Raw genomic sequence first — 14,104 nt, 5'->3', positions numbered from 1 at the left:
TTCTTCAATTCTCTACACTGACTTCTTACCTCTTCTGCCCCCCGCCTATCACCTCACTCTGATCCTCCTCCTCCCCTTTCTCCCACAATTCACTCTCCTCTCCTATTAGATTCCTTCTTTTCCTGCATTTTGCCTTTTCCATCTATCACCTCCCATCTTCTTACTTCAACCTCCTTCCCCACCCACCTGGCTTCACCTATCACCTTCTAGCTTGTCCTTCTTCCCTTTACCTCCCCCCCACCCCCTTTCCACTTTTGAATTCTGGCACCTCACTTTCAGGTCCTGATGAAGAGTTTTGGCCTGAAACATCCAATGCCTGACATGCTGCCTCTGGATTTCCAACATCTGCAGAATCTCTTGCATATACCATATAAACTCAGGCCAAACTTGCCCAGTAATCCCTACATCAGTATCTGAACTGCACATCGAGTTACTTACGCAGGTGAAACCTTTTTCTATTTTCATGATAGGTCGTCCTTCACTGGATTCCTGCCTACATTTTACCTGGGAAAAGAGATAAACACACAATGGTCAGAGAGAGAATTAGGGTATGATAGCAGAGTGATGAGTTTTCAGGAACAGTTTTTGTCATCTGGATAAATGATCTACCAATATACTCAAGTCCCACCATTGTGGGCGAAGACTTTAAATTCATTTGCTTTAATACATATAGGAAGGTGCCGAAAAGGGCCAGTAACATCAAGAAGGATCCCACCCCCCCCTGCTTAAGGACTGTATGTCCCATCCCCATTAGGGAGGAGGAGTCCATCCACACCACGACTACCAGAACCATAAACGGTTACTTTCCTTAAGCAGTAAGACTGATCAACACCTCCACCCACTAACCCACTCATCCACCCCTCCACATCCCCACTCACCTACTTGATCATTTCCTTTCAGAGACACCTTATGTACAGATATTCCCGTGTGTAAAATCACTTTATGGACATACAATCAATGTACATAAGTTATCTAATGCATTTATCCTTATTGTTTTTAAAAATATTATTGTGTTCTTTATCTGTGCAAACTTAAAGCACACGGTATTGGGGGTAAGGTATTGGTGTGGGTGGAGAATTGGTTAGCAGACAGGAAGCAAAGAGTGGGAATAAACGGGACCTTTTCAGAATGGCAGGCGGTGACTAGTGGGGTACCGCAAGGCTCAGTGCTGGGACCCCAGTTGTTTACAATATATATTAATGACTTGGATGAGGGAATTAAATGCAGCATCTCCAAGTTTGCGGATGACACAAAGCTGGGTGGCAGTGTTAGCAGTGAGGAGGATGCTAAGAGGATGCAGGGTGACTTGGATAGGTTGGGTGAGTGGGCAAACTCATGACAGATGCAATTTAATGTGGATAAATGTGAAGTTATCCACTTTGGTGGCAAAAATAGGAAAACAGATTATTATCTGAATGGTGGCCGATTAGGAAAAGGGGAGGTGCAACGAGACCTGGGTGTCATTATACACCAGTCATTGAAAGTGGGCATGCAGGTACAGCAGGCGGTGAAAAAGGCGAACGGTATGCTGGCATTTATAGCGAGAGGATTCGAGTACAGGAGCAGGGAGGTACTACTGCAGTTGTACAAGGCCTTGGTGAGACCACACCAAGTTTTGGTCCCCTAATCTGAGGAAAGACATCTTTGCCATAGAGGGAGTACAAAGAAGGTTCACCAGATCGATTCCTGGGATGGCAGGTCTTTCATATGAAGAAAGACTGGATGAACTGGGCTTGTACTCGTTGGAATTTAGAAGATTGAGGGGGGATCTGATTGAAACGTATAAGATCCTAAAGGGATTGGACAGGCTAGATGCGGGAAGATTGTTCCCGATGTTGGGGAGGTCAGAACGAGGGGTCACAGTTTGAGGATAGAGGGGAAGCCTTTTAGGACCGAGGTTAGGAAAAACTTCTTCACACAGAGAGTGGTGAATCTGTGGAATTCTCTGCCACAGCAAACTGTTGAGGCCAGTTCATTAGCTATGTTTAAAAGGAAGTTAGATATGGCCCTTGTGGCTACAGGGGTCAGGGGGTATGGAGGGAAGGCTGGGTTCTGAGTTGGATGATCAGCCATGATCATAATAAATGGCGGTGCAGGCTCGAAGGGCCGAATGGCCTACTCCTGCACCTATTTTCTATGTTTCTATGTTTCTATCTTTTTGTTTGTGTTCCATCGGAGCCAGAGTAATTCTCCTTTACCCTTGTGCACTGGAAATGGCATTAAACAATCTTGAAATATGAACTATAAAGATCACTTCTATGATAGCAAACATTAAACCAATGGATTTTTGTTGTAAATATTTCAGACAGGTAAAACTGCCATTACTGAGGTTTGACTACACATGAACCAACTCACAGCAGAATTGACTCTGAATTGGACACCAGCCATTTTTAAGTGCAAATTAGGGACGAGCAACAAAAAATGCCTTGTCATTGACAAGGCATCTCATCAATAAGTAGATAAAAGAATGCTTAAAAAATTAATTTCTATTGCAGAATTTCACCTAATTTTTTTTTCCCAATTCAAAGCATAGTCAGATACGTAGATTTTTTCTGTGCGCACTTGATAGTTTGTTTCTGGGCAGGTTGCAAACGTGGAGTGGGGCAGTGGGTGTGCGCACACAATAGAGAGGGGAAAAGAGAGAGTGTGAAAGAGAGGGGAAAAGAGAGAGTGTATTAGGGGGAAGAGAGAGTGTGAAAGAGGGGGGAAAGAGAGAGTGTATTAGAGAGGGGGAAGAGAGAGTGTGATAGAGAGGGGAAAGAGAGAGTGTGATAGAGAGGGAACAAGAGAGTGTGAAAGAGGGGGGAAGAGAGAGTGTGATAGAGAGGGGGAAAGAGAGAGTGTGAAAGAGAGGAGAAAGAGAGAGTGTGATAGAGAGGGGAAAAGAGAGAGTGTATTAGAGAGGGGGAAAGAGAGAGTGTGATAGAGAGGGGAAAAGAGAGAGTGTATTAGAGAGGGGGAAAGAGAGAGTGTGAAAGAGAGGGGAAAAGAGAGAGTGTATTAGAGAGGGGGAAAGAGAGAGTGTGAAAGAGAGGGGAAAAGAGAGAGTGTATTAGAGAGGGGGAAAGAGAGAGTGTGAAAGAGAGGAGAAAGAGAGAGTGTGATAGAGAGGGGAAAGAGAGAGTGTGATAGAGAGGGGAAGGAGAGAGTGTGATAGAGAGGGGAAAAGAGAGAGTGTATTAGAGAGGGGGAAAGAGAGAGTGTGAAAGAGAGGGGAAAGAGAGAGTGTATTAGAGAGGGAGAAAGAGAGAGTGTGATAGAGGGGGAACAAGAGAGTGTGAAAGAGAGGGGGAAAGAGAGAGTGTGATAGAGAGGGGAAAGAGAGAGTGTGATAGAGAGGGGAAGGAGAGAGTGTGATAGAGAGGGGAAGGAGAGAGTGTGATAGAGAGGGGGAAAGAGCGAGTGTGATAGAGAGGGGAAAAGAGAGAGTGTATTAGGGGGAAAGAGAGAGTGTGAAAGAGAGGGGGAAAGAGAGAGTGTATTAGAGAGGGGGAAAGAGAGAGTGTGAAAGAGAGGGGAAAAGAGAGAGTGTATTAGAGAGTGTGAAAGAGAGGAGAAAGAGAGAGTGTGATAGAGAGGGGAAAGAGAGAGTGTGATAGAGAGGGGAAGGAGAGAGTGTGATAGAGAGGGGAAAAGAGAGAGTGTATTAGAGAGGGGGAAAGAGAGAGTGTGAAAGAGAGGGGAAAAGAGAGAGTGTATTAGAGAGGGAGAAAGAGAGAGTGTGAAAGAGAGGGGAAAGAGAGAGTGTGATAGAGGGGGAAAGAGAGAGTGTGATAGAGGGGGAACAAGAGAGTGTGAAAGAGGGGGAACAAGAGAGTGTGAAAGAGAGGGGGAAAGGGAGAGTGTGAAAGAGAGGGGAAAAGAGAGAGTGTGAAAGAGAGGGGAAAGAGAGAGTGTGATAGAGAGGGAAAAGAGAGAGTGTGATAGAGAGGGGGAAAGAGAGAGTGTGATAGAGAGGGGAAAGAGAGAGTGTGATAGAGAGGGGGAAAGAGAGAGTGTGATAGAGGGGGGAAAGAGAGAGTGTGATAGAGAAGGGAAAGAGAGAGTGTGATAGAGAGGGGAAAGAGAGAGTGTGATAGAGAGGGGAAAGAGAGAGTGTGATAGAGAGGGGGAAAGAGAGAGTGTGAAAGAGAGGGGAAAGAGAGAGTGTGATAGAGAGGGGAAAGAGAGAGTGTGATAGAGAGGGGAAAGAGAGAGTGTGATAGAGAGGGGGAAAGAGAGAGTGTGATAGAGGGGGAAAGAGAGAGTGTGATAGAGAAGGGAAAGAGAGAGTGTGATAGAGAGGGGAAAGAGAGAGTGTGATGGGGGGAAGAGAGAGTGTGATGGGGGGAAGAGAGAGTGTGATAGAGAGGGGAAAGAGAGAGTGTGATAGAGAGGGGAAAGAGAGAGTGTGATAGAGGGGGAAAGAGAGAGTGTGATAGAGAGGGGGAAAGACAGAGTGTGATAGAGAGGGGAAAGAGAGAGTGTGATAGAGAAGGGAAAGAGAGAGTGTGATAGAGAGGGGAAAGAGAGAGTGTGATAGAGAGGGGGCAGAGAGAGTGTGATAGAGAGGGGGACAGAGAGAGTGTGATAGAGAGGGGGAAAGAGAGAGTGTGATAGAGAGGGGAAAGAGAGAGTGTGATAGAGGGGGGAAGAGAGAGTGATAGAGGGGGTGACAGAGAAGTGCAAGATTACGAGAGAGTGTGAAAGTGAGAGAGCACAAGAGAGAGAAAGAAAATCACAGAGAGCAAGAGAGCAAAGAGTGTATCAGAGTGAGAGAGATTGAAGGGGTAAGAGGGATTGGGATCAATTTGCTAATAAATAGAATAATTAGGGGTGTAGGCAAGCCTTTAAACTGAACAGTTGGAGGGACAGTTCTGATGATGGTTTAAGAAATTGAAGAGGAAGAACTAGGCGTGGGTCTATGGGTCTAGGCAGAATAATGGCTCAGCTCAGACTCAATGGGCTAAGTCATAATTTCCTGGGCTATGATTCTATGTAGTTTTGTGACCAAGTTTTTATTTTCCCGTGATCTCTAGAGGGCTGTTGTTCCGCAGCAATGAACAATCTGCTGGGGGATGTCAGCAGGCCAAGCAGCATTTGTTGCGGGGGTAGGAAGTGAAAAAGGAAATGTCGACCTTGCATTAGAAGCTCCAGCTGGCCTTTGTTCTGTGCAGGCTGGGACTCGCACCACATTTCACTTTAGATGACTTCTGCCTTCTCTTAATCATCGGAGCTAAAATGTGGGGTCTTTTATGCTTTTTGTGGAGAGAATGAACTGAAATCTCCAGTCTAACATTTTCCCCAACCATATACTCCCGCAAAGATGGAACGACACTTAGATGTGATTTCAATAACAAAAGGGACATAATGGGAGAAGAGAGGGGAAAGACCATACAAACTTGAACATTTGTTTTACCTTTGGTAGAATGGGAACACTTCCATTACGTTTCTGTGTATTTTCCTTTTTGCCCGTGGTGACAACTGCTGTAGTGTTCTGTGTGTCATTAGTTGTACCGCTCGTTGTATTTCCCTTCATGCTCTCAGTTGTAGTTAGCACTTGTGTTTGAGTAGACGTTGTCATCTGTACAGTCCCTGCTGTGCTCATCTCCGGTGATGTACTATACCCTTCTGTAGGTGAGGTTGCTGTATTTGGGGAAGTTGAGCAATTTTGAGAGGTATTACTCTCTGGGGTAGTTGTAGGTTTGCTCTTGCTCACGTTCCTATCTGTTGCATCCTGTAAATTCTGGCTGGGAGTGACTGATGCTGTACTTGAAAAATTGCTGCTTGTTGTCATTCCATCCACAGCTGTGGAAGCTCCAGTCACTGTAATAGAAGACGTAGAATACGATAAGTAACATATTATTCTGTGCTTCTGGTTTACCTGGCACTGTTGAAACGCTTGAATATTAGAATAACATTGACAAACATGAGAAAATCTGCCGATGCTGTAAATGTAAAGGAACACACACAAAATGTTGCAGGAACTCAGCAGGTCCGGCAGTTTCTAAGGAATAGAGTAAACAGTCGATGTTTCGGGCTGAGACCCTTCTTCATGAAATGTCGACTGTTTACTCTATTCCATTGATGCCACCTGACCTGCTGAGTTCCTCTAGCATTTTGTAGATGTTGCATAAAATTGACAAATCGCTAGTCAGTGTGAAAATCCACATTTTGGGCATTTCTTTCAAAAATTACAAAAAATTTGCAAAATGTAGTCTTGTGCAATAGGCTATTCCACACTACATTTATGTTTGCAGATTTTAATTAGTTGATTTAAAATCCTGCTTTGGCAGTCCCTCCATTACTAGTACAGTAACTTCAGCGCTATGCTCCTGGTTCTTCAAATTTGATTAGCAGTATTTTATTTAGAGATACAGCCACGGTAACAGGCCCTTCCGATTCAAAGCGGCCTCACCACCCCATTAGGAAAGCAACATAAAACTTGTACAGCAATGCAATTATTTCCCAAAGTTCCTTATCCAACAAAATCAATGCTAATAAGGAGAATGATTGTCTTCTGTCAGAAAATGAACAAACTTAGGATAAAAGATATTTTCTTTCTTGGAATTTACCAATAGACTAGGAGAAATGTAAATGTACATAAAACTTGTTCAGGCCAATATCCTTATGCACATGTGAGCAATTATTCTACCAACCTGTCCATCATTGGAATACGGGAGAAAACTGGAGCACCTAGAGGAAACTCACATAGCCACAGGAAGAATGTACAAGCTCCTTACAGACAGCACTGGGTCATTGGGGCTGTAAAGTGTTACACTATACTTTGTATATGTAATACAGCAGAGGCTTTTGTAGGGTAGATAGTAAGCAATTTTAAATAAACAAATTGAAATGAAGGCAGTAACAAACCAGAGGAGACAGACCTTAACTATTGTGAATGAACTGGTGGGAAAAGATGAAGAATTTTCTTCTGCAATCCTAGGTCATACTTTGATAGTCAGAAAGGCTAGAGAAAGCAGATTCAACAGTACCTGTAGCAGGGGAAAGGGAAAAGTATTTGGAAGGGAAGAGTATTTGGAAAGGAAAAAAAGTAGATGTCAACACTACTAAGGAGAAAATCAGGAAGCTGGAATTATTTGGATATTATTTGCATTTGCACAAAACATCATCAGCTAAGTATCCTGCAGCATTTTATGGTTCTATGGGAGAGAAATTCCTATCCATCTCTTAGTTATAAAATCCCTATTACAGGCAGGAGGTGGAGCCTCTGGAAAGGGTGCAGAAAAGCTTCAGCTGGATTAGAGGGCATCAGGCTTTCATAAGGAGAGTTTGGGCATCCTTGGGTTGTTTTCTCTGGAGCACCAGAGACTGAGGGGAGATCTGATATGACCTGACATAGCTAGGCTAGATTGTTTGAGTCTTTTTCCCCCAAAGTTGAAATGCCAAATGCTGAAGGACATCTGTTTAAGGAGAGAGGTTGAAGATTTAAAGACGATGTGCAGGGCAAGTTTTTTCTTGACCCAGAGAATGGTGGATGTCTGGAATGGGCTGCAAGGGGCGGTGGTGATGTAAGCAGATATGAAAGAGGAATTTAATTGATAGTTAAATAGGCACATGACTGTTCAGGGAATGAATGAACATGCTTGTATTTGCAGAAACGTGGCTCCAGGATAACATCCCGTGCACCATCAGTCTACAGGCCATGACACTCAGCGACTTCGACCATACGAGGGGTAATTGATAAGTTCGTGGCCTAAGGTAGAAGGCCTGTTTCTGTGCTGTAGTTTCTATGGTTAAGATGAGTTATACAGCTCTTGTTACATGCATGTGCAGTTCAACTTTGAGGGAAAATGCAGAAAGTTTGAAGTTTCTCCTCATCTCCTTCTAGTTTAGGTCACGAACTTATCAATTATCCCGGCTGTGGACCACTTTCTGGAGGTCCAAGACGCTGACTTCTACAAAGAAGGGATCTGTATGCTCCACGACCACTGGACTAAGTGTGTACATGCAGGAAAAATAAATGTGCTAGGTTTTCTAAAATTGACTCCTTCTATATGGATTTTAGTAAGGCATTTGCCAAGGCAAAGTGAATAGGAATAAGGAACCTTGGTTATCAAGGGATATTGCAACTCTGATAAAGAAGAAGAGGGAGTTGTATGAAATGTATAGGAATCAGGGGGTAAATCAGGTGCTTGAGGAGTATAAGAAGTGCAAGAAAATACTTAAGAAAGAAATCAGGAGGGCTAAAAGAAGACATGAGGTTGCCTTGGCAGTCAAAGTGAAGGATAATCTAAAGAGCTTTTACAGGTATATTAAGAGCAAAAGGATTGTAAGGGATAAAATTGGTCCTCTTGAAGATCAGAGTGGTCACCTATGTGCGGAACCAAAGGAAATGAGGGAGATCTTAAATAGGTTTTTTGTGTCTGTATTTACTAAGGAAACTGGCATGAAGTCTATGGAATTAAGGGAAATAAGTAGTGAGATCATGGAAACTGTACAGATCGAAAAGGAGGAGGTGCTTGCTGTCTTGAGGAAAATTAAAGTGGATAAATCCCCGGGACCTGACAGGGTGTTCCCTTGGACCTTGAAGGAGACTAGTGTTGAAATTGCAGGGGCCCTGGCTGAAATATTTAAAATGTCGCTGTCTACAGGTGAGGTGCCGCAGGATTGGAGAGTGGCTCATGTCGTTCCATTGTTTAAAAAAGGATCGAAAAGCAATCTGGGAAATTATAGGCCAGTAAGTTTAACATCAGTAGTAGGTAAGTTATTGGAGGGAGTACTAAGAGACAGAATCTACAAGCATTTGGATAGACAGGGACTTATTAGGGAGAGTCAACATGGCTTTGTGCGTGGTAGGTCATGTTTGACCAATCTATTGGAGTTTTTCAAGGAGGTTACCAGGAAAGTGGATGAAGGGAAGGCAGTGGATATTGTCTACATGGACTTCAGTAAGGCCTTTGACAAGGTCCCGCATGGGAGGTTAGTTAGGAAAATTCAGTCGCTAGGTATACATGGAGAGGTGGTAAATTGGATTAGACATTGGCTCAATGGAAGAAGCCAAAGAGTGGTAGTAGAGAATTGCTTCTCCGAGTGGAGGCCTGTGACTAGTGGTGTGCCACAAGGATCAGTGCTGGGACCATTGTTATTTGTCATCTATATCAATGATCTGGATGATAATGTGGTAAATTGGATCAGCAAATTTGCTGATGATACAAAGATTGGAGGTGCAGTAGACAGTGAGAAAGGTTTTCAGAGCCTGCAGAGGGACTTGGACCAGCTGGAAAAATGGGCTTAAAAATGGCAGATGGAGTTTAATACAGACAAGTGTGAGGTATTGCACGTTGGAAGGACAAACCAAGGTAGAACATACAGGGTTAATGGTAAGGCACTGAGGAGTGCAATGGAACAGAGTGATCTGGGAATACAGATACAAAATTTCCTAAAAGTGGCATCACAGGTAGATAGGGTCATAAAGAGAGCTTTTGGAACATTGGCCTTTATTAATCGTAGTATTGAGTATAAGAGCTGGAATGTTATGATGAGGTTGTATAAGGCATTGGTGAGGCCGAATCTGGAGTATTGTGTTCAGTTTTGGTCACCAAATTACAGGAAGGATATAAATAAGGTTGAAAGAGTGCAGAGAAGGTTTACAAGGATGTTGCTGGGACTTGAGAAACTCAGTTACAGAGAAAGATTGAATAGGTTAGGACTTTATTCCCTGGAGCGTAGAAGAATGAGGGGAGATTTGATAGAGGTATATAAAATTATGATGGGTATAGATAGAATGAATGCAAGCAGGCTTTTTCCACTGAGGCAAGGGGAGAAAAAAACCAGAGGACATGGGTTAAGGGTGAGGGGGGAAAAGTTTAAAGGGAACATTAGGGGGGGCTTCTTCACACAGAGAGTGGTGGGAGTATGGAATGAGCTGCCAGACGAGATGGTAAATGCGGGTTCTTTTTTTGACATTTAAAAATAAATTGGACAGATACATGGATGGGAGGTGTATGGAGGGATATGGTCCGTGTGCAGGTCAGTGGGACTGGGCAGAAAATGGTTCGGCACAGCCAAGAAGGGCCAAAAGGCCTGTTCCTGTGCTGTAGTTTCTATGGTTCTATGGTTCCACAGGGTAGGCTTATTCAGAAAGTGAGAAGGCATGGGATCTAGGGAAGTTTGGCCAGGTGGATTCAGATTTGGCTTGCCTGCAGAAGGCAGAGGATGGTGGTGGAGGGAGTACATTCATATTGGAGGGTTGTGACTAGTGGTGTCCCACAAGGATCTGTTCTGGGACCTCTACGTTTTGTGATTTTTATTAATGACCTGGATGTGGGGTTAGAAGGGTGGGTTGGCAAGTTTGCAGATGACACAAAGGTTGGTGGTGTTGTAGATAGTGTAGAGGATTCTGTAAGATTGCAGGGAGACATTGATAGGATGCAGAAGTGGGCTGAGAAGTGGCAGATGGAGTTCAACCCGGAGAAGTGTGAGGTGGTACACTTTGGAAGGGCAAACTCCAAGGCAGAGTACAAAGTAAATGGCAAGATACTTGGCAGTGTGGAGGAGCAGAGAGATCTGGGGGTACATGTCCACAGATCCCTGAAAGTTTCCTCACAGGTAGATAGGGTAGTTAAGAAAGCTTATGGGGTGTTAGCTTTCATAAGTCAAGGGATAAAGTTTAAGAGTTGCGATGCTCTATAAAACTCTGTTTAGGCCACACTTGGAGTACTGTGTCCAGTTCTGGTCGCCTCACTATAGGAAGGATGTGGAAGCATTGGAAAGGGTACAGAGGAGATTTACCAGGATGTTGCCTGGTTTAGAGAGTATGCATTATGATCAGAGATTAAGGGAGCTAGGGCTTTACTCTTTGGAGAGGAGGAGGATGAGAGGAGACATGATAGAGGTATACAAGATAATAAGAGGAATAGATAGAGTGGATAGCCAGCGCCTCTTCCCCAGGGCACCACTGCTCAATACAAGAGGCCATGGCTTTAAGGTAAGGGTTGGGAAGTTCAAGGGGGATATTAGAGGAAGGTTTTTTACTCAGAGGGTGGTTGGTGCGTGGAATGCACTGCCTGAGTCAGTGGTGGAGGTAGATACACTAGTGAAGTTTAAGAGACTACTAGACAGGTATATGGATGAATTTAAGGTGGGGGCTTATATGGGAGGCAGGGTTTGAGGGTCGGCACAACATTGCGGGCCGAAGGGCCTGTACTGTGCTGTACTATTCTATTCTACCTTAGGCCACGAACTTATCAATCACCCCTCATATATATTTTGTAACTGTGTTTTTCTGCTATTGTGACTATCTGTGCTTTGTGCTGTGTGTGACTGTTGGTACTGTGTTTTGCACCTTGACTCCTGTTTCACTGAGCTGTATTTGTGTGTATCGTTGAAAGACAATTAAACTTAAACTTGAACTTGGATCACATACAAACAGAAGAAATTTAGTTTAACTTGACGCTCTGTTCAGCACAGAAATACAGGACTCATTTCTGTTTGGTACTGTTCTACGTTAAATGTTCTGTCACTAAGTGACCTACAGTACGTAAATCAAGCACCGTAACATTAAACTCTGAGAAGAAAATAGGATCAATTGGATCATCAGATTAAAATGCATTAACAACGTGGCTAGTCAAGCAGTGTCCTTCAAAGCTGCCGCCTAGTTGTAGGGAGGTTAAGAAGGCCCATTATGTGTTGGCTTTCATTGGTCAAAGGATTGACGTCAAGAGCTGCAAGGCAATGGTTCATCTCTATAAAACTCCGGTTAGACCACACTTGGACTATTGTGTTCTGTTTTGGTCACCTCATTATAGGAAGAAAGTGGAATCTGTAGAGAGGGTGGAGAGGAGATTTCTCAGGATGTTGCCTGGATTAGAGAGCATGTTTTATGAGGAGAGGCTGAGTGAGCTAGGGCTTTTCTCTTTGGAGCGAAAGAGAATGAGACGTGACGCGATGGAGTTGTATAAGATGGCAAAAGGAATGCATAGAGTGGACAGCCAATACTTCTTTCCCCAGGGCAGAAACGTCTGCTATACAAGACCATAATTTAAAGGCGATTGGAGGAAAATATAAAGGGGAGGTCAGAGGTAAATTTATTTATTTTTTACACAAAGAGCGGTAGGCGCATGGAACGTGCTGCCAGGGATGGTGGTAGATGCAGATACTTTAGGGACATTTAAGAGGCTCTTCTATAGGCACAGGGATGAAAGTAAAATGGAGGGTCCCCAGGAAGAGGTGAGCACTTGGGCTTTTCCGAGTGTTGGAATTGGGGGATGAATTAAAAGTCAGGGAAGGGAGATGGAATAGTGTTGAGTGTTCTCAGTTGGGAGCATACAAATGTACAATACTTCAGAAAAGGATAAAGCTCGTCTTCTTATTTTAGTCATCCAGTCATAGAGCACCAGAACAGGCCCTTTAGCCCATCTAGTCTGTGCAGACTATTATTCTGCCTTCCACATTGATCTACACCTGGACCATCGCCCTCCATACCCCTGCCATCCATGTATTTATCCAAACTTCTCTTAGGTGTTGAAACCGAACCCACACACACCTTCTGCCAGCAGCTCGCTTCACACTCTGACCAAAAATTTTTTAATATTCTTAATAATGAAAAAAATAAACTTTTTCTCAAGTGATTGACCTTAGTGATATTACCCACAGTGCCATTATTTGGGGTTGGGGGTGGGATCAGAGGTTATTCTTCTCATCAAAAGATGGCCAAGAAACGCTGCCAAGGGTCTGTCTGCCAATTACTTGCCGGAGCCGCCCAGCCAGCATGCTCAGGAGCTGGCATTGCAGTGTGGGAAGCCAGTCCATGGCAGCAGCAGACAAACAGCTGAACACATCCGGAGTTCAGCAGTGCTGCCAGTAGACAGGAGCACTCACAAAGTCTTGGCGAAACTGACTAACATCCAGCAGATGCTTCATTAGAGTCATAGAAAACTACGGCACAGAAATAGGCCCCATGGTCCATTGAGTCCATGCCAAACCATTCAAACTGCCTTGCCCATTGACCTGCACTTGGACACCAGCCCTCTCCACAATGGCCAAGGTCCTTTTCCCTGCTGAATACTGAAGCAAAGTATTCATGAAGTGCCTCTGCTACACCCTCCAGCTCCATGCACCTGATTCCACCATCGCATCTGATGGTCCTATTCTCACACAGCTCATCCTTTGGCTCTTCACATACCAGAGGTGATTGATCAGTTCATGGCCTAAGGTAGAAGGAGTCAATTTTAGAAAACCTAGCACATTTATTTTTCAACATAGTCCCCTCCTACATTTACACACTTAGTCCAGTGGTCGTGGAGCATACGGATCCCTTCTTTGTAGAAGTGGTCCACAGCAGGGGTGATTGATAAGTTCGTGGCCCAAGGTAGAAGGGGATGAGTTACATGCACGTGCAGGTCAATTCTTTGAGTGAAAATGCAGAAAGTTTGAAGTTAATAACTCATCCCCATCTATCTTCGGCCACGAACTTATCAATCGCCCCTGATGAGTTATTAACCTCAAACTTTCTGCATAATCACTTAAAGAGTTGAATTGCACGTGCATGTAACGAGAGCTGTATAACTCATCTCCTTCTACCCTAGGCCACAAACTTATCAATCACCCCTGCTGTGGACCACTTCTACAAAGAAGGGATCCGTACGCTCCACGACAGCTGGACTAAGTGTGTAAATGTAGGAGGGGACTATGTTGAAAAATATATGTGCTAGGTTTTCTAAAATTGACTCCTTCTACCGTAGGCCACGAACTTATCAATCACCTCTCGTACTTGTAGAATGCTTGGGGTTTTCCTTAATCCTGCTTACCAAGGCTTCTTATGGCCCCTTCTAGCTCTCCTAATTTCATTCTTGAGCTCCTTCCTGTCACCCTTGTAATTTTCTAGAGTTCTAACAGTACCTAGTTTCTTAAACCTTTCAAAATGGAAGCAGGACGAAGTCAAGATGGCACTAAACGGCAACTCCTTTGCTTACATCTTCAGAAACAGTTCTATTGCTATCTTTGATATCTCTTTTCTTCCCTTTTCGGAGTGTGTGGAGGTTCTTCTTGAAGACCCTGACCTGGAGTTATACACTGACTTCGGTTCTTTGTGGGAATGGGACCTGCTCTCAGGCCTCACGACTGGCTGCTTTTTTGATATCCCAAGAACGTGACCTGGAAG

At 44.0% G+C, this 14,104-nt stretch overlaps 1 protein-coding gene across 1 annotated transcript in view; it reads right to left on the bottom strand.

The window, feature by feature from the left end:
- Positions 1 to 14,104, bottom strand: part of podxl (podocalyxin-like) — a 168,461-nt gene that overhangs the window by 50,476 nt on the left and 103,881 nt on the right. The window contains exons 3-4 of the mRNA XM_063073053.1: positions 5,399 to 5,805; positions 439 to 504 (exon numbers count right to left, since the gene is read on the bottom strand). Coding sequence (XP_062929123.1) covers positions 439 to 504; positions 5,399 to 5,805 — 473 coding nt within the window. The remainder of the gene's footprint in view (positions 1 to 438; positions 505 to 5,398; positions 5,806 to 14,104) is intronic.

Source organism: Mobula hypostoma, chromosome 20 (assembly GCF_963921235.1).
Source record: "Mobula hypostoma chromosome 20, sMobHyp1.1, whole genome shotgun sequence".
Classification (NCBI taxonomy): domain Eukaryota; kingdom Metazoa; phylum Chordata; class Chondrichthyes; order Myliobatiformes; family Myliobatidae; genus Mobula; species Mobula hypostoma.
The sequence above is the reverse complement of the archived record's forward strand: the minus strand, read 5'-3'. Positions and strand labels throughout refer to the sequence as shown.